At 42.3% G+C, this 26,995-nt stretch overlaps 3 protein-coding genes across 13 annotated transcripts in view; 2 read left to right on the forward strand and 1 right to left on the reverse strand.

The window, feature by feature from the left end:
- MARCHF6 (membrane associated ring-CH-type finger 6) overlaps window positions 1–7,532 on the forward strand; it is a 55,221-nt gene extending 47,689 nt beyond the window's left edge. For all 7 annotated transcript variants that reach the window (XM_030041755.2, XM_030041757.2, XM_041118344.1 and 4 more), the window contains 3 exons: window positions 1,127–1,259; window positions 2,309–2,444; window positions 4,741–7,532. In XM_030041755.2, the coding sequence (XP_029897615.1) occupies window positions 1,127–1,259; window positions 2,309–2,444; window positions 4,741–4,831 (360 nt within the window). In that variant the 3' untranslated portion in view covers window positions 4,832–7,532. The remainder of the gene's footprint in view (window positions 1–1,126; window positions 1,260–2,308; window positions 2,445–4,740) is intronic.
- Window positions 7,533–9,854: 2,322 nt separating this feature from the next.
- Window positions 9,855–24,081, forward strand: ROPN1L (rhophilin associated tail protein 1 like). Of its 4 annotated transcripts, XM_030042147.1 has the most exons (7): window positions 11,827–11,847; window positions 13,142–13,299; window positions 14,972–15,095; window positions 15,267–15,428; window positions 17,766–17,941; window positions 20,907–20,993; window positions 21,409–24,081. In XM_030042147.1, the coding sequence occupies exons 1-6, from the start codon at window positions 11,845–11,847 to the stop codon at window positions 20,968–20,970; spliced, it is 687 nt and encodes a 228-aa protein (XP_029898007.1). In that variant the 5' UTR covers window positions 11,827–11,844; the 3' UTR covers window positions 20,971–20,993; window positions 21,409–24,081. The 4 variants fall into 4 exon arrangements, with proteins under 4 accessions (XP_040974280.1, XP_029898009.1, XP_029898008.1 ...); XM_041118346.1 differs by lacking the exon at window positions 11,827–11,847 and adding an exon at window positions 9,855–10,821 and having other exon boundaries at window positions 20,907–24,081; XM_030042149.2 differs by lacking the exon at window positions 11,827–11,847 and adding an exon at window positions 11,072–11,256 and having other exon boundaries at window positions 20,907–24,081.
- SNRNP48 (small nuclear ribonucleoprotein U11/U12 subunit 48) overlaps window positions 21,786–26,995 on the reverse strand; it is a 52,575-nt gene continuing 47,365 nt past the window's right edge. For both annotated transcript variants that reach the window (XM_030042144.2, XM_030042145.1), the window contains exons 9-13: window positions 26,625–26,813; window positions 25,727–25,848; window positions 25,123–25,238; window positions 23,868–24,032; window positions 21,786–22,940 (exon numbers count right to left, since the gene is read on the reverse strand). In XM_030042144.2, coding sequence (XP_029898004.1) covers window positions 22,901–22,940; window positions 23,868–24,032; window positions 25,123–25,238; window positions 25,727–25,848; window positions 26,625–26,813 — 632 coding nt within the window. In that variant the 3' untranslated portion in view covers window positions 21,786–22,900. The remainder of the gene's footprint in view (window positions 22,941–23,867; window positions 24,033–25,122; window positions 25,239–25,726; window positions 25,849–26,624; window positions 26,814–26,995) is intronic.

The raw sequence follows: 26,995 nt of genomic DNA on the forward strand, positions 1-26,995 counted from the left end.
AACAGAGAATTTCTGCCTTCTCCAGAGCTGTAGAGATTACCGCATTCATAGATGAGTGCATATGAAAGACACCATTTCCATTCCCCTTTGATTATTAAGCAAGACAAGACAGAACAGTTTCTGTGAGCACTTCTGAGTCACGTGGCCTGTTGCGTTCTTTGACAGAAGTACTTTTTTTCTTGATTATAACCTTTAAGTTCTATGCTTGTCGTCTCAATGAGGTATCTCAGTTGTTTGTCGGAAAGTAACTTTTCAGCCCTGCACTGTGTGTAATGGCTGTGATGCGTGTCCTGACCTCTGTACAAAAGGTGGCTCTCTTGATTAAGTGTAGCATGTAGTCCCAGTTATTAAACCATTTCCTGATCGCTTTAGGTGTCACACTGGAGAAATGTAGTCTTAGTTCTGCGAGTACGTTTTGATGCATACCGCAGCTCTTCCTTCCAGTTTGAATGCTCTCTCTGGGCCTGTTTGTTATACACACGCTCTCCTGAGCCATCCTTAGAGACGGTTACATCCAGGCTGTGGGACGGAGGCCATCGTCTAGCTGTTTGTGGTAGCCATTTGAAACCGGTCTTTTCTCACGATTAGTCGTGTTAAGACCTTAGCCCCTGGTAGTAGCTGCAGCAACTCAAGTATTGTGGAGGCTCTGTCTTCAGGCACAGACTCCACATGCAGAGGCTCTGTTCTGCCCAACCAAGTACAAAACAAGATCCTATTTTCTGCCCGTGTTACCAAATTTAATAGATTTGCTCTGTTAGCATACACAGGATCCTCTTTTAGCAAGTTAACAGCACAAAGCGATCCCAGGTCACCCACAAAACCACCATCCGCAGCTCTACTTAATGATCTTTCAGCTGGTCTCTTGCACTCCTACAACCAAATCATAACACTATTCCAGATTAAGTTGCTCTCCTGGGCACTATTTAAATGATGTCCTGGAACCCTCATGATGTAGATTGGCACAGAGTTTTTCCTCCTTTGACTGTGGCCATCACTGTTTTCTGCAAGTTGGGAACACCTGTTTCCTCTCATAAGGAAACTTGTGTAAAACCTTGTAATTATTACTGTAAGCGCAAAGCATGGCTTTCTTGATTGATTCATTCTACTTCTAATTTCTTCTTCTTAGGTATATGCAAATGGGATTCGTAACATTGATTTACACTTCATAATCCGTAAACTGGCAGCACCCGTAATCTCTGTTCTGTTACTTTCCCTGTGTGTACCGTACATCATAGCTTCTGGTGTTGTGCCTTTATTAGGTATGTATACATTGACAATACCTGTTTATCATCTAATGGTTTAGAGCAATGTAAATATATCTGTGGAAATAAAACTTGAAGCTCTAGGTTATTTAAAAAAAAAAAACAAAAAACAAACAAACAAAAAAAAACCCAACAAAACCCCCACTGTTCTGCCAGCAAATGTAAATGCTTAAGGATTGCTGTATCATCTTAAAAGTTTGGGATTTTTTTGAGAAATGCAATACATTATTCTGGCTATCTTTTTAATAAACTATAGTGCAGAATACATCAAGAGAATGGGACTGCATAATATCTAACAGCAGAAATGTAGGTATCTAGCTAGTTTGGTAAGGGGATAGTTAATTCACTTCTTTGGACAATCAACATTTAATTTTAGTCTCTCTTTAAGAGCTATACTGAGCTGAGGACATCTTTTCTGACTTGTCACGTTCTAAAGGAAGCTTAGAACAGGTGAAAGTACTAGTTCGGTTTTGAGGTTTTCGTTCAGTAATAAAATGTAAACTGTAAATATAGGGTGTTGGGTTTTTGGTTTGGGTTTGGGGTTTTTTTTTGGGTTTTTTTGTGTTTTTTTTTTAGACTTTCCTATCTTCTCATAATGAGGGAAATAATTTTATTAGAAGCAGGGTAGATGTGCTTTTTCATTGATAGTTGTCTTTTGCTAGTTGGTTTTGATGTTACCAACACGTTCAAGAAGTCCAATTTTATTCTTCAACCTCTCACTTGAATGCAGGTATTTATAGCGTCAACTTTTCTCTGATACAAGGTATACAGAAGTCAATAAGCAAGAAGAGCTGATAGGCCCAGGTTTTTTTTACTGTGGATTTTCACTGTGTTAATGGAAAACTTTCATCTTTAATGCTTCACGTGAAAAAAAGAACAGCAGCCGTCATGTTGGATCTCTGATATAAAGGGATATGTTATTTATTTCACAGCCCTTCTACTGAAGTTACAGTATAACAAAAAGTATAGAAGCAGGTACAGAAGAAAAAATGCGTGTGTTACTTCAGCAATGTTAGATTATGTGGGGGTTGTGTCTTGTTTTGTAGGAGTTACTGCTGAAATGCAAAACCTAGTTCAGCGACGGATTTATCCTTTTCTGCTTATGGTGGTGGTTTTGATGGGAATTCTCTCCTTCCAAGTCCGCCAGTTCAAGCGCCTTTATGAACATATTAAAAATGACAAGTGAGTATATAGTGTGGGGTTTTTAATTTTTCCACTTTAAATTGTGATAACAACTTCAGATTGAATTCAGGTGTTGTAGGTACTTCGGGCTAAAAAGGTTTTTAAGAAGGTTTCTAGACAACTGACCCTCTGAGGCAGACCTAAACTGTTCTTGGCAAATGTTTTATCTGTGGTTCAGGTAGATAAGCACAGGAATAGACTGTCTTTACAAATGGAAGACACTCCCCTACATCTAACTTGAATGTGTTCTACCACAAATGAAGCTGATTGCTTGTCTCCCCTTCTGTAGTTGTGAAGGACAAGTGAACATAATGACTATGACATATCTGGAAGTCAAATCATGTCTCTATCTACTGCTTAAAAACCATTTCTCCAACCTTTTCTGCATAACTGTTATTCTTTCTACTTGTTAGTCCAATTAAACTGTTAAAGAATGTTCAGTTGATTGGATAGTTTGTCCTTACCAAATTTTGTACTTTTTTCTGATGTTTTCAGTAATTATTACTCTGTATTACCCAGATGCCTGATAAAATACTAATTTTCCCAGTGTTTTTTCTGGTTATCCTGCTTAGTTTTGAAGCTTTTTTTGTGTTATCTTATTACCTTATTTTTTGTGTTACCCTAATTACATTATGTCTTGATTATTTAGAAAAATAAGTTTTGGACCACAGCAACTAGTCTTCCTAGGCTTCTTTTGTATTGAAAAGGAGTAAATGAGTCTGTTGTGTTCGTGTCCTGAGTTACCCTAGAACAGTTTTGCTTTCCACTGACCACAAAAGGAGTCAAACCTAAAATAAACTTCTTTGAACCTTAAATGTTAGGAAGTGACTGATACATTGTGTTTGGTGTAAATGTGAAATTAATAGGCTCTAGAAATATTAAGAGAGTTGTAACTAAAATTAAACTGTCAGCAGATCAATTTTTATTTTAGCACCTTTTATTTGATCAGCTGATTTAAATCCTGTTCCCCACCTACCTTCATAACATGTTCTGTAGTATTTGGCCTACTGTAATATGTGTAGCTGGTATTTATAGTTACAAATGGGTTTGGAGTTAAACGTTAGTATTTTTCAGGCAGAATACGTATTGAATTGCAAGTTGCATTAATGTTACACGTTGCTTTCTTGTGTACATAAGGCATGTAAACAGTATACAAAGCTGTGAAAATATATCTAAGTGAAAATTACTTCGATATTAAATGAACTTACTAGATGTTATAACCATCCTTGTAGGCAAGAAGTTTGTACAACTTAAGTTAATGATCTAATTTCAGGAAGTAAGCAAACATAGTCATGCTAGCCAGTAGCAATTAATTAAATCTTTCATGTAACAAATTTCAAAACCGTATAGAAGTTTTTGTGACATTCTAAAATGTACAAGAAATGTGTGATGGTTGGTTGGTTATGGTACCGTAAGAAGAGGAGCAGTGGTGAAAAAGCTTCTAAAGGCAATGGCAGGTTTCAGGGGAAGAATTCATAGGTGTATATGGCTCTTCTAAAGGCAGAACTAGCATACAAGTAGGAAGCATGGAAAGAAATTTAGATGGCAAAAAAGTAGGAGTGTGAAACGATATAGAGGAAGTAAGGAATAGTGTGAAAGGCAGGAAAACTACGAAGCTGATGAGAGGGTGAGATGTTGAAACAGAATTTAAATAAAGGAATCTCGCAGCCCTTAAGCTTGTCATGGAGTAGCATGAGGATATTTTCTCTCCCTTTAAGAAAGATTGAGCTACAGTAAAAGTTCTTCCTTTACAATATTTACTTTTTTCAGCCAGGGTGTTTTTCATTGGATATGTTGGCTGAGCTTCTCTTAATCTTACCCAATGCATGTTCTGCATTGTGGCAGATTCTTTTTTGAACTTAGAACCTCATTAGCACTCCTTTTGTGTTTGTATCTGAGTTGTTGTTCCAGATGTTCAAGTGGCAGTGGCTCAAACAGACACTGCGAAGATGCTCTTAGAAGTATCATCCAGCAAAGGGGCTGGATATATAAATAATGCAAACACACTCTTTATATTTCATATCTTCATTCAGCTTATGTATGTCTGAATTGTATGGCTACCAAAGTTAAGGCTGTGAACACAAAGCTGTAGCACCTGTATTCCATTATGAAATGCCTGAATGTTGAGAAAAGAGATGAGGATGGTTGAAGACCACTTAGGGGTGCGGGATCACTTGTAGAATAACTTTTATTGAAATGAAACAGCTACTTCTGCAGCAAAGGAGACAGAGTGGATTTGTGTTACAGTATTGTATTAACTTTTATTAACTCCTCTCTGTTTTCACTATAATCCCAGGTACCTTGTTGGGCAACGACTTGTGAATTACGAACGAAAGTCTGGTAAACAAGGCACATCAACAACTCCACCTCAGTCTTCACAAGAATAGATGGTCATATTAAACATCTTGACCTTCCCTTTGCCTTTACATGTCCTTTTTTTCATAGACTCTTCTAAAGTCTTCGGATATCTCTCCCAGTAATACTCTCAGCAGTGTTTTGGCTTCTGTTAGTAGCATCCAGATGGCAGTTAAGGCTCTGTTCCTTATCTGCATTTTCTGATGTTATCAATGCTGTCTGAGGTCTGTATATGTGTAAATAGAAGTATCCTGACACCCTAAAACCTTGGATTAAAAAGAATGTGCATTGTACATCTTTAAAAAAGTATATTAATTTATTAAATCTAGTTGTCACTTTATTTTGGACTGCTGTTCTGTTGACAATGTGCCACAAAGCAATAGTGCGAAGAGGCAAGATGTTTTTATAAAATTTGGAGCTACTTTATGGTGTTCATAACAGTTCTTATTGTAGTAATATAGTATGATTTTTCATGAGTGGAAGGGCCATACAGAGAATATCAAAAGTAAATAACTGTCTTACAGTCAGCAATGAAGTGGCTGTGGTGAGAACATAATGAACTATGTATCTTGCTGTCAAGTCTTTTTTATTATTTTGTATAACACCAAAGCTGTTGTACATTTTTCTATTGCCTGATTGTTTTTCATGTGTCTGAGTTTGTAATATTGTACAGTTGCTGTTAAATCAAGAAAATATTTCCTCTTCTGAGAATTCAGATATACTTGTTGAGGCTCAGCTGGGTTTTTCTGTTTGGTTGAGGGGTGGGGGGTTGGCTTTGGGAATCACGATTTCCTGAATTGAAACAGTAAGTAAAAACTTTACTAAGGCTAGGTGATGGAAGCATTTAAAGGTACCAAGGAAAATTAGATAGGTTCACAACTTAAGTTGTAGCCAATTTCTTATCAATAACACAATTTTTCAGGACCTCAAGGAGGGATGAACCTTATCTGATGTGTTTGCACAGAAACAAAGAGCATAGTGTAAGCAACATTCTGACATGGTCCTTAACTAAAGAACTTGAAGTCTTTTTTTCTGTAAGTTACCAAAGTTGCAAATTGTGGTATGAATTTTATATTGCACAATTACTTTAAAAAAAAAAAACAAAAAAAGGACCCACAACAACAGCAGAAAAATCTCTTTTGTTTCAGAATTGGTCACTGTGAATTTTTACAGGAATAATATTGAGGAAGTGATTCATCATGTACCATTTATTGCCTGTGAGGCAGGGAAATACATATGCTATTAAACAGGCAAGGAAAAGTTAGCAGATCTCTTTGCAAGGACACAGTCACACAAGAGCCACCAAATCAAGTCTGTGTTATTTCTATATGTAGATAGAGTTATTTTGCAGTAACGTTTGGGGGTTTTTTATGTAGATATTTTAAAGAAAATACGTAACAGTATCGCAAAGCTTTAAGTAGCATCAAATCACATGCTTAGATTGCAGTATATTTCCTAGATTAAATGGGGGAAATGTGAGTATTCATTGCAGTAATCAGAAAATTGATGGAACATTTAACTTGCTACTCAGTACACTGTCCTTCAGTATTCTGTACTTAACCATATGTGTATATAATCAATACTTGAGAATCTGGCAGGTGCTTTGAGAGTGTCATCTCCTTTTATTGATGTTGCATCTCTGATCTGATGTGTTTTGAGCTAATGTGGTCCAGGCTGTGATGGTGGTAGTTCATTTTTTGGTGTCTGGACTCATGTTCTAAGGCAGTGAGCACAAGCCAAATGCATCTGAATCTAGTGGCAGGGGGATTGGGCTGTCACTATCAGAAGGTCAGAAACTACTGTTTTACAGAATTACTGTTGTCCTGATGGTTTTGAACCACAAATATTACCCTTTGCAGTGATTTACTAGGAAATTTCCAGTGAAATGACATCATAGAAAAAACAGCCAAAATATTTCTCTCTCATTCACTGTTGCTGACTAAATGCTAAATTGAGTATTCGCCCCATATATTTTTGATGTGCATAAATATTGCATTTGACTACTTACAGTGGTGTACATTGTGGGACAGAGATATTTTCACAATATTAAATTTACTGGTAACATATGTTCTTACTGATGCCAAGATTCTCTTTGACCTATCTTTCGTAAACAGTTCCAAAATGGTCTTGCCACTCAAATATTGCGAGCACTACTGTGCATCATGCAGAATTTGCAGTAGTGTGGTTCTTGTAACTTTGTGTTTTTATCCAGACAAACTGGTCTTAACATTAAAATTTATTAAGAAAAAGCCTTTGTGCTGTTTCTTATTACTGTTATTTTGCAAGTCATGACAAAAAACTCAATCGGGCCAGTCATGTAATGTGAACTATAGCTTTTTTAATGTAGCTTACATTATCTGTATTCGCTCTTTGTTACGGAGAACTTGTTTCAAATCAAACTGTTGTCCTTGCTTTTGCACTGCTTTACAGATCCTGGGCGAAGTGAAGTTTGTTTTTGAAACTGTCCATTGTGAACTTTCAAAAAAATCTCATCTCCTTATTTTCACCTGTGTTTTGGGAAAGAAGATGGAGGTTGTATAGAACAAGAATTAAATAACACTACTTTTTTTATTGTTTAAATTTTAATAGTTTGCCTTATTGTGCTGCGTATACTCCTCTGGCATAGAAACTTGATTGTAAGTGAACTAACTGGCTGTTACCAAGACAGCTGACGAGCTCTGTACCAGTGGCTTCCACCTGTGCTAGAGTAATACAGCATGCAGTGGTCTTGCATTACTCTTCAAGTGGGAGAAATTCTGTGCGTGTGCGTGCTTTCACCGCAATTTGTGCTGACCTTGGGTCTTGAACGGAGGGGTTGGAGATGCGTACTGGCTTAATTGTGTCCCTTTTGCGATGGTGAGAATCTAATGCTGTTGGTAGTTCTACAGGCCTTTACCCAAGAACTGTCAGATGGCTCCGTAGCTGTCTTGTGCACACTGAAAGAAGTTAATTGCAGCATGGCTTTGACTGGTTTTTACACAGATGATTTTATATTGATTAAAAATAGTTAAAACTCTGCATCCTTTCTCTTGACTCCCCCTTCTCCACTGGGTAAAGCCTAAGTTACTTGTTTTCATTTCTGAGGGCCCTCCGGAACCTGTAACTATTTTCTGTCAGTAACTTCCTCGGTAAGATGCCAGCTCCCAGCACCAATTACAGTATTCACATCACTTTTCAGCTGAGTGCATTAACTCTTTCCTTGCTTTCCCCTAAGCTTGAGCAAAGGTGTGCGTACAAATCTGCACAGCAGCCCCAGTATTCTTCAGAGAACTCTGTAAAAAGCCCTTTACCTTACAAAGCACGAATGACTGGTTTGTTGATTCCACTGCCTGGTGTGCTGATTAGTGTCGTTTTGTTTCCTCGTACTCTACTGCCTGTCCGTTCGTCTATGTAGAGATTGGAAATTCTTTGTGGCAGGGTCAGTGTTCTTGCTCTGCTTGCCTTGCGTATGGGCACTGTGCAGCCCGAGCAGTGAGTGGGGTTCTTAGCAGAAATGATGATACAGATAATAAAAACATTGAGCAGGGAACTGAATCTTGGTAGTATGATGAAGTTTCAGGATGGAAAAAAAGGAAGCTGTCTTCTGAAACAGATAAGGAAACAATTTTTACAAAGCTTAATGGTATGTTAGAGCTCTCTTACTCTGATACTTCAGTTCTTAATTAGATTAACTGGAACTAAAGAATTGCCTAGTTAACAGCAATCTTATTAAGTCTATGATTATTCCAGACAAGCTATGCTTCTGGTTTTAAGTGCTTCATTTAGAAGTCACCATAAATTGAGAAACGATATGCCAGAATCAGGTACTCAGTAATGGGAATTTTTAGAAGGTTCTATTTCTAAAGGTCAAATACTGTTCCAAAATAAACTGAATGTTTTGAATTCAGTATAATACTGAGGGATGGAGCAAAGGCAAGATCGTTTCACAACTCTGCACATCAGTTTTGCTGCTTATATGCTCACTTGCTGTTACCTCTTACTTGTTGAGTAGTGGCCAGTGCCAAAGCAGCATAGGTGCCTTCCCCCCCCCCCCCCCCCCCCGCTCTCTGTATAAGGAGAAATCAAACATATCTGGAGTTGTCTGACATCAGGGCGGAGGGGGGCACTTAATGTTACTTGTCTGGTTTATGTTAAATTGCTTGGCTTTCGAGGAGCGTTTCTGTTCCTGGAAAACAACACTAGTTTTACCTAGGTCACCTTTTATATATATAGATCAGCTTTTTCTTAAAGTAAATAGTTCAGGCCTTACTACCTTTATAACTTTGGGCCAAGATTCTCAACGTGACCCATCAATGTCCCTCTCACTCTACCTTTCTGTGATCTCTTTTTCTTCCTCATTGAAGGGATTTGTTGACCTAATGGCCGCATTACCTGCGTAATCCAGTTTCCTTAAACTACGTTGCATTAACCTGCTTGTAATTTTATAACAACTGTTGTCACACCACCAACCCTCAAAACTGAAGCCTCCCTCCCTCACCTACCTCTTGATCTCAGTTTTACTCACCAACTATCTCAGAGGTAATTCCATTCTTTATTATTTGTTATGCTGTCTTAGTCTTTTCTCTTTTCTATCCATGATTTACAGTAAAGTTTAAGCAGACTTTTTAGTGTAATTACATGTGAGAAGCATGCTCCTTTTAGCTAAAAATAAGAGTTCCCTGACTTTTTGAAAAGGACTTGATATCCCAATATGCCAAACTGAAAACAACATGAGTAATTATGCACATACTTTGTGTACTGTTAACACAGGAGTAATGAGTAGAAAATGTGCGGTACATCTGGTTCTGCTTATAAACCAGGAGACTGCGTAGTAAGGATGATCGTAACTCATGTCACCGCAGGTTTTTGTCACCCTGTTCCAGCCCGTGTGTCCCCCCCCAGTTAAATACATGATGATCTCTGGGCCGCTGGGGTCAAAGGAGAGAGGAGAGCAGTACCCATGCTCCTCTTTCTGCAAGGAGCAAGCAGCACATCCCCCAGAGGTTTTTTTATTACTTGATGTGGTATGTCTTGTTAATTTTTGTTACGTGTAAGCATTTATACAAAGATCAATTTAGTCAAGCCTTTATAGATGAAGCATGTTCTGGAGCAGCACGCGATTAATTGGTCTGCTGTTTTCCAGCTATTTTTCACTCTTACATGAAAGTTTTAGCCTTTTGCTTTTTCTACCAGTTTGCAATTTATATAAAATAACATGTTTTAAGAATGCACAGTTTTTCATTAAATACTCATAGAAAAACTTTCCACCTACATGCTGCTGTTTCTCATAATACGGTCTGGCAGCTTTATGCATGATTTTGCTGCGCTGGACTGAATAGTGGGAAGCATTGAGGGTATGACATTTACTTTTTGAGCGTTTTTAGGATAGTTCCAAGTGTGTCCAAGGACTGTGTCTGAGAGAGAATATGAAACTTGCCATTTACCTGTTGTCCCGAGACACCTTTGAAAAACTGCATTGTGAAATTAATTAAATTCCATTCTGTAAACCCCTGCAGGATAATGTTTTGCTACAGGTATATTTTGCTATAGAGTTCTTAATTGTTTTAAAGCATCTACCCGTTTAAAGAAGAGGTATGTCATGCTATGTCAGAAGCTTGCTGTTTTCATGTAGTTGAAGGAATCTGCGAAGTATTTTGAGGCCCAATACTTGCCGTGTAGCCTGCGCAGAGTATTCGTGGTTTATGAAAGATTAAGCAGCTGTTAAAATGTGTGCTTTTTGTTTTCCAGAGACCACCGTTTTATCTTTGTCCTGCACGGCCTTACGTGTTCATCAGCGGGGACGTAACATGGATTAAGAAGAGCTGGCTTCAAGTCAGGCTGTGTTCTTTCGCAGTAACTGTTTGGCCCGTTTCGAGCGTGCAGCGCCTGCGTCCGTGTCTGCGGAGCGATGAAGGCTTTCTGGGGCGGATAATCCTACGATGACGTTCACCTGAGCGCTCGGCGTTCTTACAGCGCACGTCGGCGGGGACGCCGCTTTATAGCGAAGAGACGCGCTAGCGTCTTTACAGAGGACGCCATTCAGGTTACCGCCGGTGCCGGTTTTATCCGTCGCCGTGGGAAGAGCGGAGGCCGTGGAGGCGGAGAGGGCGCTTGTCTCCGTGGTGTTTGGGAGCGGCGGGCCAGCCCAGGCCGCCGCTCGGGCCCGCGCAGGGCCGGGTTTGGAGCAGCAGGAGCGGGGAAGCGCTGGCCCCGGCCGGACGCGGGGGGAGCCCCTCGGCGGTCCCGGGTTTGGAGCAGCAGGAGCGGGGAAGCGCTGGCCCCGGCCGGACGCGGGGGGAGTCCCTCGGCGGTCCCGCTCTCCGCCGCGTCCCGGCCTGGGGAGGCCGACCGGGAGGGGTGCCTGTGGCTGAGGCGTCCTCAGAAGCCGCCGCTCCTGTAACGGGGAATTTTGGGGAACGCGTTGCCCTATACCTCTCCCGCAGCTGTTGGCATCTCGTCCGAGCCTGGGGCGGAGGAGGTACGAGGGAGCCCGGGGTGGAGGCGGACCGACGGCAAGCATCGCCGTAGTGGGGGGGGACACGACACGCAGGGGTTTGCTGAGGGGGGGCTGAGCTGCCCGACGGGCTTCGACCCCGACAGGGTCTTTCTAGAAACTTCCCGAAAAGAGCTGGAAGGCAGCTGTTCCTTCTGCGTTTTCGAGAACGTTGCCAACAACCCTCCCTCCCCGCCTTCCCCCCCCTCCCCGGGCGGGCCTCGGCCTCCTTCCCGCGTTGCCCGGGCAGCGGGGCCGCCGAGCCGGGCGGCTGAGGGGACGGGGAGGCCGCTGAGGAGGAGGAGGAGGCGGCGGCGGCCTCTGAGGGCTCCCCACAGCCGCGGCCCGGCCATTGTGGGCTCGGGCTTTGTAGCCGGAACGGCCGGGGCCGGTTTGGGGTGAGGGAAGGGAAAAACGGGCAACGGGAGCTGAACGGGGCGGGGGGGGTGGTGTGTGAGAGAGGAACGGCGGGCGAAGGGCGGGTATGGCGGGAGGGGGTGTGTGAGGGGGGGCAGCGGCCGGCCGGCCCTCCTCAGGAGGTTCTCTCTGACCGTCGGGAAACGCTTTTTATTTATGGTGAGGGTGACCGGGCGCCGGCACGGGTTGCCAGGGAGGGTGGGGAGATCTCCATCCTTGGAGAAACTCAAAAGCCGCCGGGACGTGGTCCTGGGGGGCCCGGGTGATCCCCAGAGGTCCCTGCCGCCCTCAGACCTTCCCTGAGACTCTCGGAGTAATGGCTTACAATGGAAAAGCAGCTCTCACGCTTTTTTTCCCCCCCTTCTCTCTACTTTTTCTGATTAGTTGGTTTTTTACTCTTTTCTTTGACTGCTTCCCGAGGGCGCGTGCACACGCACGTGTGTTCCTTCCTCAAGGCTTTTCTGTTCTCTGCCTTATCCTGAAATCCCCAACTTCTTGCCTTCAGCTTCAGTCCCTCGGCTAGAGCTGCGTTTTTGAATCGTTGCTGAAAGTGCGTGACCAATGTAGTAATTAAATGCACGCTCTGAAGTCTGTCCCTGATGCAAATTTGCCGCACTGGAGTAATGAAGATGCTGTGCCCCGTCTGCGTTTTTCCAGAAATGAAGTTCTAAGCATGGTTTGATCCTCAAAGGAGCCTTGAGTCACAGCAGACCCATTCCTCCATTGCTGACTTTTAATTTTTTTTTTTTTTTTCCCAATACAGGAAAATTGACGTGATAGGGGGAGAAAGCCATCTGCCAGGTCCTCTTATTTTCATCTTAAAAAATTAAAAATAAAAAATCTAAAGGGATAAAGGATGCTGTTACATTGATTCCTTTCTCTATGCTGTTGCTTTTACTGCCTTTCTCTTCTGCAAACAGCTGATATGTTTTCAGCTCTTGTTGCTAAATCAACTGAAGTAGGCTGTAGTTTGTCCTTGAAAAGATGAGGAGAGTGCCCGGATTTCCCACCAAACATGCTCCATTGCTATAATGGGAGAAGGACCATACAATAACCTACGTCTCTCCCTTCTTTTGGATCCTGGGGAACAGGATTCCTTGCAGCAAATAAGTTACATCCTAAATGAGACAAACCTACCTCTAGAGCTGTATGAGCAAAGTGCTATGTGTAGTTGCAGCACACGTGAATGTTTTGTTCAGCACTGTAATTTTTTTGATATAAAGTCTGCCAGGAGCACAAATTAGTAACTTTTTGCTACAGTGTTTTTTGAATACGTAAACACAGTGGAAACTTGGTAATCTGCAAGTAAGCCTGTTGGTTCTTTAGTAGCCCTAGCTGTCGAGTAGGACGGGAGGGAGTTTGGGTACAAACACTGTTGGCCCCCGTGTCCACACGCAGTTTTTCCTTCGCATTCTGCGTCTGTGAACTGCTGTTTTATTATTCTTTCTTTCAGGTCCTTGTAACTGAACACAAACGGACCATGCCTCTTCCAGAAACCATGTTTTGTGCTCAGCAGATCAAAATCCCCCCTGAGCTACCTGATATTCTGAAGCAATTTACTAAAGCTGCTATTAGGACTCAACCTCATGATGTTTTGCAGTGGGCAGCTGCGTAAGTATGACGTTCACGTGACAATGTAGTGCTATGCGTATGGACCCACAAAATCTCGCTGCTCCTGTTTATTGTAAGGTGGAGCTGGCTTTGAATGTTAAACCAACCTCGTTATTGCATACACGCTTCTGTGCATTAATGCAGCATGTAAGTGTTTTTAAAACAGTGTAGTACTTGATTTGTTTTCTGTTTCATTGAGGTTTAGGACTGGCATATTTCTGGAACAGTTTGATTTCCATACAGAAAAATGCATCTTTTTTTGTTATTAATTTCACTGTCCTGAAGACCAAACTTTTTTTTTTCCTCTCCTCTCATGTGAGACTTAATTCTTGGAATTTAAAGGAAACCTAGAAAATAGCTTTCTAATTCTTAAGCTTGCTTAGGTTTCTTTTTTTTGTTTCCAGGAACAAAACTAGGGAGTCTCCTTAAATGTTACTGAAATAGGAAAAGAGCCTGAAAACTTGCAGCTTTTAGGTGATAGTCCCCATAATAAATCTCTCACTGTAAAGTTGATTTAACATGTTTAAATGTTTCTTCTTTAACTGCTTTTTTTTCTTTTACCTCAACCGCTCACTATCACTTTTTCCTGTCCTACGGTTTGTGTGGACAAGCTCTTGAAAGGTATCTGTGAGATGTTCTCCGTTGGGGGGACTGAAAAACACCCGTACTGTGTACATGAGGGAGGGGAGGCTGTTTACAAAGCCAGATGGGAGTCTGGCTTGTCCATTAAAAAGAAAAACTGGGGCAGAGCAAGGTCTGAACCTGGGAGCCACGCAAGGCAGAGCAAAGCTGTGGTTTCACTGTTGGTGTTGCAGTGCTTGACCCTGTGAATAATCAGATGGGGAAATGGATCCAGCTGAAAAATAGCCCAGGTGTAACGTGTACATACATACTGTGCATTTATTTCTGTACAGTCACACTAACTCAGTTCTGCAGTGCTGCTTGCTGTGCATTTTGGCACGTATTTGCACAGCATGGGATAGCCTGGGCACAGACGTGGGTGACCAGGGCAGACGAGGGAGGACGAGTGGAGAAACCCTTAAATGAGACCTACCACTGACTGAATGAAAACTTAAGTTTTCCTTGCACGGTTCAGATTGCTGGCCGGTTACGGCAGAGGTGGTTGCTCTTAAGGCTGTGGCAGCCTTATAATTAAAAGGATGTGCATCTAATTCCCTGTCTGCTCTAGTCTTAAATCTTATTTTGGAGTGGACAGAAATAGCAGAAAGGCTGATGAGGGAGTTGCAGCATAAATAGCCAGTTGTGCTTTTCGGGCAGTGTGTGAGGGGAATGTTAAGCAAATGAGCCCTCAGGTGCTCCTCAATCAAATGGGAAAAACCTGCACTTTGGTTTGCAAGCACACTCTGATGTTAATAAATCACGCTCTGCCTTTGCCAAGAAGGGCTGAGTATATCATGCACAAAATAAGTTAAATGCCTTAAGAATTATTAGAATGTCATAAAAAGGAGCGTGTAAAGCCGAAAGATTGAGGTTTCCGCTAAAAAGAAAGGTGGTATCTGGGCACGGGGAGATGGGAGTTGTGTGTGCGGGCAGCTAGCCGAATGCTGCCGCTCCCGCGCAGGAGCGTGCGGATTCATTGACTGAACTGTCCGAGCGTTCACTTCTGTGCAGCCACGGGCATTGAAGTGTGTTGCTCTTCCCATTCGCTTAGGTATTTCTCAGCGCTGTCAAAAGGCGAGCCCCTTCCTGTGAAGGAGAGGATTGAAATGCCTTTAGCAGCAGAGAAAACAGATGCTGGTTTGACCCCAGGACTCCTTAAAGTCTTGCACAAACAGGTACAAACAGGCCTTTATCAAATGTACGATGCTATTGAGGAATGCTGATGCATTGGGGATGATTGGGGAGACTGAATGTCAAGTATCTGATGTATTTTGGGGAGAGACTGGGTTCTTAGTTTCATTCTGGTTTTCAGAGTTCTTATTGCGGTACCACGATTTCCTTTAAAGCTTTCTCCCAAAGGCACAGTGAATGTTGCAGAACTGAAGGAAAAATGGAAGCACTTGTGCTTGCCAGAGGAGCAGCTGAAAGCTATCCTGCAGCTGGGTGACTTTGGCGAGGAGGTGGAATGGATGAAGGTTCTGGCGCTTGGGTGCAGCGTGCTCGGCGGGGTACGTTCACAGCAGGAGCCCTCGTATCCAAACGCAGACGGTCATATATGATCATATATGAGGTAGACCAAAGAACAATTAATGCAAGTGGACTTTGGGGAATGGTGATTGCTTTTGCGGCAGCTGGCAAAGCGGCTTGCCTGTTTACTTCTCTTCCCCACCAGCTTTTGGTCCGGGGAGCTTAACCAGAATGAGGGCTGAGTCCTCAGTTTACTGGGATGGCAGTAGAAGAGCAAGCGTGTCCGCGGGGAGCTTGGACCGTGAGAGAGGATGATAGAGGAATGATGCTTATGGTGTCAGTGTAAATGTCCGTAGAGGAGAACTGGAGGGAGAAATTAAAACATCAATTTTTAATTGATTGTGTAGTCAATTAAATTTTCACAGAAGCAGTTAATGTTACTAAATCTACATTTAATTCTTTTAATGTCAGTAATAGAGTCTCAGGAGAGCGTTTCAACAGAATGAGAGATTATAAAACACACTAAGCTGATGTTCTTCTGAAGTATAATACTTTTAATGATTTCTGCAGTAGGGAAGAAGGGGTACTAAAAAGAAAATCCATGTTAAATAATATTTTGAGAATGTTGCAGTATCTGGAAGCCCTGAATGTTGACCTGTCCTGGTGATGCAATTGTGTGTGTGTGTGTGTGTATTTTTATTCATTTCAACTGTGTATTTCTTGATTCCAATCCCCCTCCCAACATGATTTTGTAATTTGGGCTCTTAATTTAAAAAAAAGTAACAGCAACATTACTAATTTAAAAAAAAAAAATCAAAACAAAAACAGAGTCACAGGAACATCATTCTGATGCAGCTAGACAGACTAAATTTACATCCATCTATTCATCCTTTCAGATACTAAGTGAATGATTTGATTTCAGCTCTACATAATGAAACCTAAACTTCAGTTTCCTAAACCAGAGAGGAGGACACACACAAGAAATTTACGTTCCTTTCCTGCAGCTGTAAATTGTGTTCATAGTTGAATAAGGTCACAGTTAAGATACAAGAGTAGACAGGTATGAACTACTTAAGAACACCAGTCACCTGAAGTATCTTTCTGTAAAACACTGATGTGTTTTTACAGCCTTGGAGAAATGACCCCACGGGTAGCCTGTTAAATTGTCTTTCAAAGCTGGCAAAATTAATGTGAATAAATAACTTTGCTGCATTGTAAGAGACAGAGGGAGGCAGTTTGCAGTGGCAGGAGCAGGAAGGGCAGTAGAGGGGTAGCAGGCTGCGGAGGGTAGAGTCTGCCATCATGTAAGCAGCTGCCTCTCCTTCCCCAGAGAGGCCTCCCGGGGAGGAACTACATTGAATAAAACTGTTAAAGGGTTATAAAACGACACTTCTCTGGCCTGTGTTTGAGATCTGGAACAGGTATTGCATTTATTTCAAATATTGCTGTCCTACTGTTAGGAAATACTTATCTTTTTACAAAGTCATCGCTTGCTTGTTAATGAAGAGGTAAGGATAAATTTTGAAAAAATATTACTATGTGGGTTAAAAAAAGGCCTGTGGATCTGTTGGGTTTTGTTGGGGTTTTTTTTTCTTTGTTTTGATGGCATCCAACCAGTCTTTGACTCAATGAAGCTCAATGTTGAATTTTTCCCCACGTTTCCCTGTATAGCTCAGCATACGTAGGGCACTGGATTGTAGACACTATTGAATAAAGGATTTTTTCAAAGTAGATTTGGAACTAATACCTTGAGGCATGTTTGTTTTTAAGGGAACTCGGATGTTACTGGGCTTTGACTAAACTGAAATATTCTTGAAATGCTTTTTGCTTTTCTACTAACTACTAAAACGGAACTTGCATACAAATAGGGAGAACAGTAAATATCAGCACTCCTAAAAATTAATATCATAATAAAAATCATCAAACCCATATACATTTTCTGGGGTTTGTAGATTTGTCTGTCTTAAATGCTGCTGAGAATTCATTTAGATCCATTGAGATAATAAAAACACACACACACACATACATATATATATATATGTATCTCTCACTAGGTATAGTCGTGTTGGAGCTTTTGCAGTAGCAGAACAGAGCAATTGGGCCATATTGGAGACAGAGCTCAGACTACCCCATGCAATCTTTAAATATGATGGGATTCTGGTATTTTTTACTCCTGTCTCCACTAGAGCTTCGTTACTGTTTCCATCCCTGGACCTGCACTGGAGGGTAAATTTGGGGTTGAAAACTAGGTAACGATGATAAAGCCTTCATCTCATTTACACTCACTTTTAGTGGCTTACAGTGTGGATTTTGTCGTGGTATGCAAAGGATGTTCATGGCTCTGATACTGTTCCTCTCATTTCTTGAATCCCCTGCAGTCCTTACTGAGTTCAATGAAACATGCCTGCGAAATCTTAACAAGGGACCCAGAAGGTGGAGCGGCTCGCGTTCCCTTCGAAACGTTCTCGTTCCTCTACTCGTATTTGGCCAGTATCGATGGAGAGATACCAGAGGAGAAAACTGAAGCGTTCCTCCACGGAATTAAAGAACAAGCGTAAGTAAAAATCCATGCATGGAATTTTACTGTATTGATCGCCTCTGGGCTCTCCATAAACCTTTAATTTCAGGTGAATAGTCTATCTTCACTTTGGGCGTAGCCATGATGACAGGAGTAAAGGTTGACTAAGGTTGTATCAAAAGTGTAGATGTTTCTTGTTAAGTGGTCAGCCTCAGGGTTTGAACTGTCAAATGATAAATTGTTATTTATCCATCTTTCTTTGAAATATTGAAATCACTATCTAGTGGTATAATTTTCCCTGTAGGAAGCAACTATATACAGGTTTGTATCACCTGCATATTACAGGTACTGGAACCAGCAGCATCTTATGGGCTGCTCTTTTGATTTAACATAGATCATAAACCAGAGAGAGAAATTGGGAGTTCCTACTTGAAGTCCGAAGTTTCTATTGTGTTTCTCCTGAATTACTTCTCCCTAGAAGTGTTCTTGAGAAAACATCTAGCATGCACTTGGTCTTAAATGGTTTGGTTCTTCAATTTTTGTAGTGCTAGCTATGGTAAGTTGTCCTTCTTGGAATGGTCTTGGTGTTGGCTGCCTTCAGTGGATATAAAGGACAAAGGCAGGACATAATCCCCCCTGAATCCTTCACCCTGTTTGCTATTTGTACCACGTTGGGGTGGCTGGGTACGCTTCTAGTCTGTTGTGTTCCTCTTTCTGCTTGCTCTGAGGTTGGTTTATAGTTCGGTATCAGTCTTGTCCATAAGCGATGAACTGATGCAGTTCTTCCCGGCAGGAGATGTGCGGGTTGAAGGTTAAGCAAAAACTCACCGCCTGGCTATGTTTCGCTGTCACTGACAGCTGTGTTCAGGTCTTCTCTGTGCAATCTTTGGCTTGCTTCATAATGAAGAGGCAACCCTGTTCTCACCTCTTGACTTCATTGAGTAGTTTGTTAGCAAATGATGGTTTCCCCCGATATTATGAGGTGTCCTTCTTAGAGGATTGGGTAGAGAATACCCTGTTGATGATCAGACCATTCAAGTGCCCTTTTCTGATGTGCTGTTGCCATTGTTGGTGCTCACACCTCGTTTGTTCTGAATACTTCTGGACACCTGCGCTTCATGATGATCAACAGGGTACGCACATAGTTTGGCTACCTCTTTTCTTGAGCACACCAACACTATTCTGTTGCTTTAGACTGATGACATTTTTGTCAACTTCTACAACAGCAATAACTTAAAATTCATAGGCTTGTACTAACAGCTCTGCTAACTAGGCCTAACTCATCCTAACTGCCACAGGTGAAAATCTCATCTCTAATATGCTTCGATTGGTTATGTATGTGAAGTCTTGTGCCCACAAAATTCAGTGTCAGAACCTCTTAACTTTTGAGCAGATGGAGGAAAGGATCCATTAAGATACTGCATATATTCCTGCTAGAATTAGCATGGAATTAGCATTAGGAATGTATGAAAATGACAGTGTCTTCATGCCAGCTCTCAGTGATAAACTCCCACTCATTTTACCCATAGTCACACATAGGACACAGAAAATGCACTTTATTTTTTAACCAATTTTAAAAGATCTGTAACAACAGGCTTGTCCTCCGAGTGCTGCCTGTGTGGCATGTTTACATACAGATACTTACTCTTCCTACCATCTGGCTGGAATTGGTCTTTCTGTCTGTGGTGGGCTGACCCTGGCTGGAGGCCAGGTGCCCACCAAAGCCGCTCTCTCACTGCCCTCCTCAGCTGGGCAGGGGAGAGAAAATATAACGAAAGGCTCGTGGGTCGAGATAAGGGCAGGGAGAGATCACTCGCCAATTACTGTCACGGGCAAAACAGACTCCACTTGGGGAAATTAGTTTCATTTATTACCAATCTTTAATTTATTACAAATCTTAAAAACACCTTTCCCCCACCCCTCCCTCCTTCCCAGGCTTAACTCCATTCCTGATTTTCTCTACCTACCCCCCCAGCGGCGCAGGGGGACGGGGAACAGGGGTCGGGGTCGGTTCCTCACACCTTGTCTCTGCCGCTCCTTCCTCCTCAGGGGGAGGAGGACTCCGCGCTCGGCCCCTGCTCCACCGTGGGGTCCCTCCCACAGGAGACAGTCCTCCATGAACTTCTCCAACATGAGTCCTTCCCACGGGCTGCAGTCCTTCAGGCACAGCCTGCTCCAGCGTGGGTCCCCCACGGGGTCACAAGTCCTGCCAGGACCCTGCTCCAGCGCGGGGTTCCCATGGGATCACAGCCTCCTTTGGGCATCCCCCTGCTCCGGCGTGGGGTCCTCCCCGGGCTGCAGGTGGAGATCTGCTCCACCGTGGACCTCCCTGGGCTGCAGGGGGACAGCCTGCCTCACTGTGGTCTTCCCAAAGGGCTGCAGGGGAATCTCTGCTCCGGCGCCTGGAGCATCTCCTCATCCTCCTTCTGCACTGACCTGGGGTCTGCAGGGCTGGGGCTCTCACATCTTCTCACTCCTCTCTAGCTGCAGTTGCACAGGTTGGTTCCCCCCCCCCCCCCCCCCCCCCCCCCCCCCCCCCCCCCCCCCCCCCCCCCCCCCCCCCCCCCCCCCCCCCCCCCCCCAAATCTGTTCTCCCAGAGGCACTGCCACCATTGCTGATGGGCTCAGCCTCAGCCAGCAGTGGGTCCGTCTTGGAGCCGGCTGGCATCGGCTCTGTCGGACATGGGGGAAGCTTCTAGCAGCTTCTCACAGAGGCCACCCCTGTAACCCCCCCACTACCAAAACCTTGCCACGCAAACCCAATGCACTTAGATTGCTACCAGCTCCATGTCCATGGGAGCTCAAAAATGTGTGAGCACACAAATGAGCTGACTTGTTTTATCATTACAGTTACCAGACTGACAATTTTTAATAAGAACCACTTTTTAATCACACCGCTCTTCCTTGTGGTTCATACAAACCTCTGTTGTATCTTGTCCAACACACTAGGATTTACCATGTTAAAGTGTTGTTCTAAAACATTTGGTTTGTTCCTTTCCAGTGACCAACAAACTGGCATGGTGCTGCTTAGAAACTTTCTGACCCAGCCCTCAAGACCGTTTTGATCAAGCCTACTCTTCAGCACCAGGTGAGAGAAAAAAACCCAAACAAATAAATACAGGCAAGAAAATAATTTGTGTTCAAAGGACTGATACTTGCACATTACAATACAAGAAGATCCTCTTCTCTGGCAGTTCTTTATCCCACTCCTGCAATCGCCCTTCAGTGGATGTTAATTGAATACATGGTTACTCTGTTCTCCTGCCTCCCAAATACTGATGCTCACACCTAGGGTGTGATACCTTCACTCACCCGTTTATACCGAGTAGAAGGTATTTGGTATGGATCTTCCTACCTGTACTTTGTAAGTGATTGATTGTAAGAAAAGAAGTAAAACACAGGATTAAATTGAGAGAGGACGGGACAGCTATGATTGATTGGTGCATTTCTCATTACACTTCTGGTAGCACTGCCTTTTTTTTTTGACTCTTGCACAAATACAGCTTGTCTTTTGACTACCTTGTCTGCATGAACACACTCTACTGAACAAATAGTTTTACGAAGCCTTACTCAAGAGAACTTCATGAGAACCCTGTGGCTGAGCTGGTAGAAGAAACATCAACTCAAGAAAGGACTGCAATGGTTCTGTATTGTTCCCCCTCTCATTAGGACCCTTTCAGAACTTAAGTATCTTTTCCCATTCTTAGATGGACTTGTCTAATTAAGGATCTCTTTTAAAGTACATCTTGTTTTCTGACAGGAAAAGTTACTGCATTTGTCATGTAGGTGAGTAATGCCTGCCACAGAGGTCAGCTTGAGTTTGAGCTGAACAGCTGTAGTAGGTACAGAAGTCTAAATCAATCGGAACTAGACTAAGTAGTGACAGTTAATCACATTTAATTGCAGAAATGATTGAGGTAAGAGACAGGATACTAGCGGCTACAGTAAAACTGGAGAGTCCATTGCCAGGGAAGGCCAAACCCAGGAGCATATGGAGCACCGTTTCCTGGCAACTTGAAGAGAAGGAAGTATTGTAGGAAAGATGGATCTGCAAGCTTGTTCTTTTATAGTTGCTGACTTCATGGAGGTGACAAGCTTGGCTGATGATGACTCACCTTGCTGTAGTAGCTTGTGTGAGGAATTAACAGAACTAGAAATTGGTATGATAAAAATCGCACTGAAGTTAAGTGGAATCCTCGTGCACACCCTTACTACATACATGTACATCTTGCATCTAACTGTTTTATCAGCCTCTATCACTAATACTTGTACGTCAGTCTACAGCATGGGAACTTCTCCTAGTTATTTCTGGAAGGAAATGGGTATTGCAGTCAGCAATATTACACTCCCCACTAGTTTGTGGAGAGCTAGGTCCTCGTCATCTTTGCCAGATGACACTGATCCTAAATTTCTTTGAGCATGAGCTTGGGAACAGTAACTTTCCCATTCTTGTCCCTTCACCACTAGCTGCAGCTGGAGATGTTTTAGCCTGTTGGAGAACTCTGCAGTCTGCCCCCTGGTACCTGCTGTAACTGGGCAGTCAGTGCTGTCCTTGCAGAACACAGCTCCCCGAGGTGACAGTGTCAGGCGGGAGGGTAGGAGAGGAGCTCTCTTCATGCCCCTTCCATTTGTAATTGATCTGAGACTCCAGGGATGAGCTCTGTTCTATATCCACTAACTGTGGGCCAGGAACAACTCAGTACAGCCTCTCACAGATTTCATTCTCAGCCTTGTCAGACTGAACTCAAACAGATGAGAGAGATCAATATCATTTATGAATAGATGCATTAGTGTTACAGATTTACACACTTTCTGGTATATACTGCTTCCATCCTGACAAACCTTAACACAATTCCATTTTTGTCTCCAAGCACAGCTGTGATGCAACACCAATATTATGTACAAAGTGTTACTGTCCCTGGCACAACAGCAGTAACGGTAGTTCCTGCGCAAGTAATTTTTTGAAAAGCTGACAAAAAAATCAGGTTCTTGTTTCTACTTTCTTCTTTTATGGCTGTGATACTTGTCTTCATCCCTGAAACAAAACCACAAACATTATGTGGGCTGTTAGGCTCAGACTGACAGAATCTGAAGGAAAATAAAAAACTGACTTGGAAAATAAAACACTTTCATTAAATGTAATCATGTCCCCTTCTAAGGAAAGAAAGTAAACTACTTTAAGACAGTTTATTTCCCATGCTGTTTTAAGCAAAGCCTTGTCATGCAATGCCATAGTGGTAATTAATTTAGCATGAATCACATCACTGCATAATGAAGCCAATTTTGAGAAGCAATCATTCCCAGCCCTGCAGTAATCTACAGCATTTCTTCTGCATGACATTTAAGTCTTTGCTCAAACCCAGGTCCCAGACATGTACGGTCTTGCGGATACAAATGTGCCCTTGTTGATGGTATTAGAAGGTGTGGCCTAGATTTGTCTTCTTTTGCCTAAAAGTATGTCCAGAACTACTGAAGAGCAACAGCATTGTTCTGAAGCATCTGCCATGGAAAAGCTAGTCAAGTGATCATACGTATATATGTTACTAGTGAAACAAATAACCCTACTGACTAAGTCCCAGTGCAACCTAGAGCAGAAATCAGCACTGGACAGGATGAGCACACTTAGTTGGTTAAATGGACAATACGTCCCCCTCTGCGTACGTTGATCAAGGAGTAAAACAGCCTGTGACAGTACTGCGCTAACCCTGTAGCGTGCTGGTGGAAGTGTCACCTTTCAGGTATGAGAGTAAATTCTGAAGTCTGGATCACAGTTTCTGATCTCACAGCACGTTCTGTTTAGTATCAGTAACCTCATGACACTGGCTTGTTACACAGTATAATGAGATGAGACTAGCTTTTAAATTGGGCTAGATGCTCTAATTCTCTGCACTGAATTCTCATAGACAATGGCTACGGCTGCCTGATTCAGAAGCAGGAGTCAGCTGTCACTGTTGATGCTCACCTCTCTCTTTTTCTCCGAGAATCTCTTTCTTTGCCTCTTTCACGACTCCGTTTTCGTTTATTTGGACTCCTGCTGGCCTCTCTCCTGTGTCTGCTGCGTTCAGTATCCTTACAGCTTCCTCCGGATTGCCGTGAGTCCACTGAAGCTGACCGCCGGTCTTCCTTTCTGAAAAAAAGGTTATTGATTTTATTCAATAAAAATAGTTTCACAGTCATTATTGTGTTCAGTATCAGTTTTGTAGTATAATGACCTACTAACAGTGTAAGACAGAGGACATACATACCTTTTATTAAGCCTCTCTATCTCCCCAAGAAATACAATACTTCCCAAAAGAGGCCCCAAGTCCACGCTCTTATATGTGCACATCTCGGCACACTTCAATCCAGTTATTTCTTACAAACGCTGCCCCTCAGTCTCATCACCTCTGCTCATGAGAGAGGAGACAGTAGAAGGGGTTCACTCTCTTTTGCTTTAAATCCCCGACTCTTCAACCACCTGCCTTAAGCTGCTACCTACAGTCAGAGAACCCAGCAAGGCTGGTCTCCTGTATGTTTTTTACATTTACCTCCATTTTAATGCTGAAAACAAACAGCTCGAGTGTCACCTTTTAGTTAGTTTGTTTCAACAACACATTCATCTCAAAGATCTCCTGAAGAAGCACAAATAGACTCTCACTAGGTCATGATTCCATTATTTCAGCAGCAAACATTTGGAAGAGTGTGCAGTGTTGCTTGACACAGGAAGAAATATGTATACATAAACCACGTTCCCAGTTAGCACAGCAGCATTCATATTGATAAGAACTGTAAAGGGTCCCCAGATTTAGTAAGTTACGAAAACCTTTTCTCTGAGGTATTTTATATTTTATCTACCATAGCATTTCCTGTCACGTGGTAGGGAAGTGGAAGAAATTGTGTACTTGTATTTTCAAGTGTCCTTCTGTCCCCAGCTATCACATATATATGCAGCATTTGGACACCAGAGGAGTGCTATTCATTCCCCAGCAACTACCTGTTCCCCTGGATCCCTTGGAACTTGCTTCCTTACCCCTGAAAGAAAGGTAGTAATTCATTTTTCCCCATCTTTCATGCAGACAGAGCTTCTCAAGCAAGAGTGTAACAGAATTAGTATAAAATAAACTGTGCATATCTCTCAGCCAAGGTTGGTGTATGTCCTATTGGGAAGGGGTAATAGGATAACATTACAGGCTATCTGGCTGCTGACATCCCAGAGGAATTTCCCAGCTGTGACATACCTTCCTGAAGATTTTGACTTCCCTCCTTCACATATCTCTGCATTATCCAGCCTATTCTCCTCCTGCCAGTGATTGCTGAGTTCTTCCATATGCACACCAATCACATCCCGAATCACCTGCAGATTAAGATAGATTAAAAACAAACACCACAAAAAGCAGCATGTCATGGTAGTGGCCTGAACTAGCAATTAGACAGCCGAAGGTAAACATCTCAAAAAAAAAAAAAAAAAAAAAAAACCAAACCCAAAACAAAACACCACCAACCCCCAAACCCTATACATTAGATGTTTGAACGGAAAGTCTTATTTGCAGAAACAGGTATTTCAGCATAAATTTAAACAGCACCATTTTACAATGGACAGTCAACTACTATATCTCACTGGCATTTTCACATTCAAAATTTCATAGTCAGAAATGCTCCTGTTATTTGTAACTTGCTGCAACAAACCAAAAAAAGACTCCTCTGTAATTTGCAACTCTATTAAGGCAGAGTACAAGAAGCAGAAAGGGAAACATTTTCTTTGTCTGAAAGGGTATATCATTGTTCATGCTGATAGACAACAAGCACTTTTGTGCAAAAAACCTCTTTATTTTCAGATCTCACCTCAGTGTAAGACTTCTTTGTTATATGAACATTCTTAGCCCTGTATGACTGCCGCCGCCTTTTGTAGTCTCGCATTTCAGCCAGAATTTCAAGATGGGACTTCGGACCTTTCTGACTATCATCTAGCAAAAAATTGGAAGTAAAACAAGTGGTCGTTAGCAGGACATTAGCACCTGCAGGTACGCAAGTCTGGCGCTTTAGAACTAAAAGTCTGAAACATAAAATATATTGTGTTCTTTCTGAAGTTTCTCTGGTATTTAGTAACTATTATAAATTTAGCACAAGCTTCCTCTCCAACCTTCTTGCTAGCTGTTTACACAAAACTAAAAAGCCACCAAGCAAATGTTGTTATGAGATCTCAGTCTCCCAGCAGTGATCCAAATCAATATACGGGCTTGCAATTTGGTCAAATGCCTACAAAATACCGGCCATAAACACAGATGCTTATGTTGCACTTCGTACAAACTGGCATGACTCAACAGGGATGAGAGGCCTCAGTCCAATACACCCAACTGCCGACCTTTCTTGTTCAGCTTTTACTCTTAAGTGATCTTTAATCTCATCACCTCTTATAACAAATACTGTTCCAAGCTGTGCAGTAAGTTGGCAACATTAAGCAACCTGAAGTCAGTTACAGCAAAGACAAAAGATCCATCCACTAAGATACACACAATATGCATTTCCAGAGCAGAGCACTGAGGCTTTCTCAGAAGGAAAACGTGAAGGATAGCAAACTAGTGTTTTCTGATGCCAAGTCTTCATTGTGGCTTTTAAGAACAGTATGCTTTTCACAATAAAAATAGCACAAGCAATTCTGTTTGGCTTTCGACAAAACTCATCTAACTACACAAAGTGAAAGTTCTGAGCCACAAATTCAACAACAGATTGTTCTTCAAACCTTGGGTGATTTTCGCTGCTAAATCCACAAAGAGATCGCTGTCATTCTCCGTTATTTGGGATCTAGACCTCTGTTTCTTTGTTTCCTCAACAACATAATCATAAAGAGCAAGGCGATCAGCTTGAGTCAGGTCACAGGTGAAACGCTTGTGATTTTGAGGAACTTCTACAGGCAGTAATGAGTAAGATCCTGGAGGTTGAACAGACAGCTGTTATTAGTAAAACAGCATAGTTATACAGGAAAACACTGAGAAGCAAAACAAACAAACAATGCAGTAAACACCCATGCTGTTTTCATCCTTCCCCAACATACCTGTAAGAAGTTTCATCCTTCTTAATTTGAAAGGATAAAAATTGCTCAAAGAAGAAAAA

Source organism: Aquila chrysaetos, chromosome 18 (assembly GCF_900496995.4).
Source record: "Aquila chrysaetos chrysaetos chromosome 18, bAquChr1.4, whole genome shotgun sequence".
Classification (NCBI taxonomy): domain Eukaryota; kingdom Metazoa; phylum Chordata; class Aves; order Accipitriformes; family Accipitridae; genus Aquila; species Aquila chrysaetos.

Coding starts and splice junctions, on each gene's coding strand:
- ROPN1L (XM_030042147.1), top strand. Junction 13,300..14,971: donor GTTTTGCAGTGGGCAGCTGC/GTAAGTATGACG, acceptor CCATTCGCTTAG/GTATTTCTCAGCGCTGTCAA. Junction 15,096..15,266: donor TTAAAGTCTTGCACAAACAG/GTACAAACAGGC, acceptor TTTCCTTTAAAG/CTTTCTCCCAAAGGCACAGT.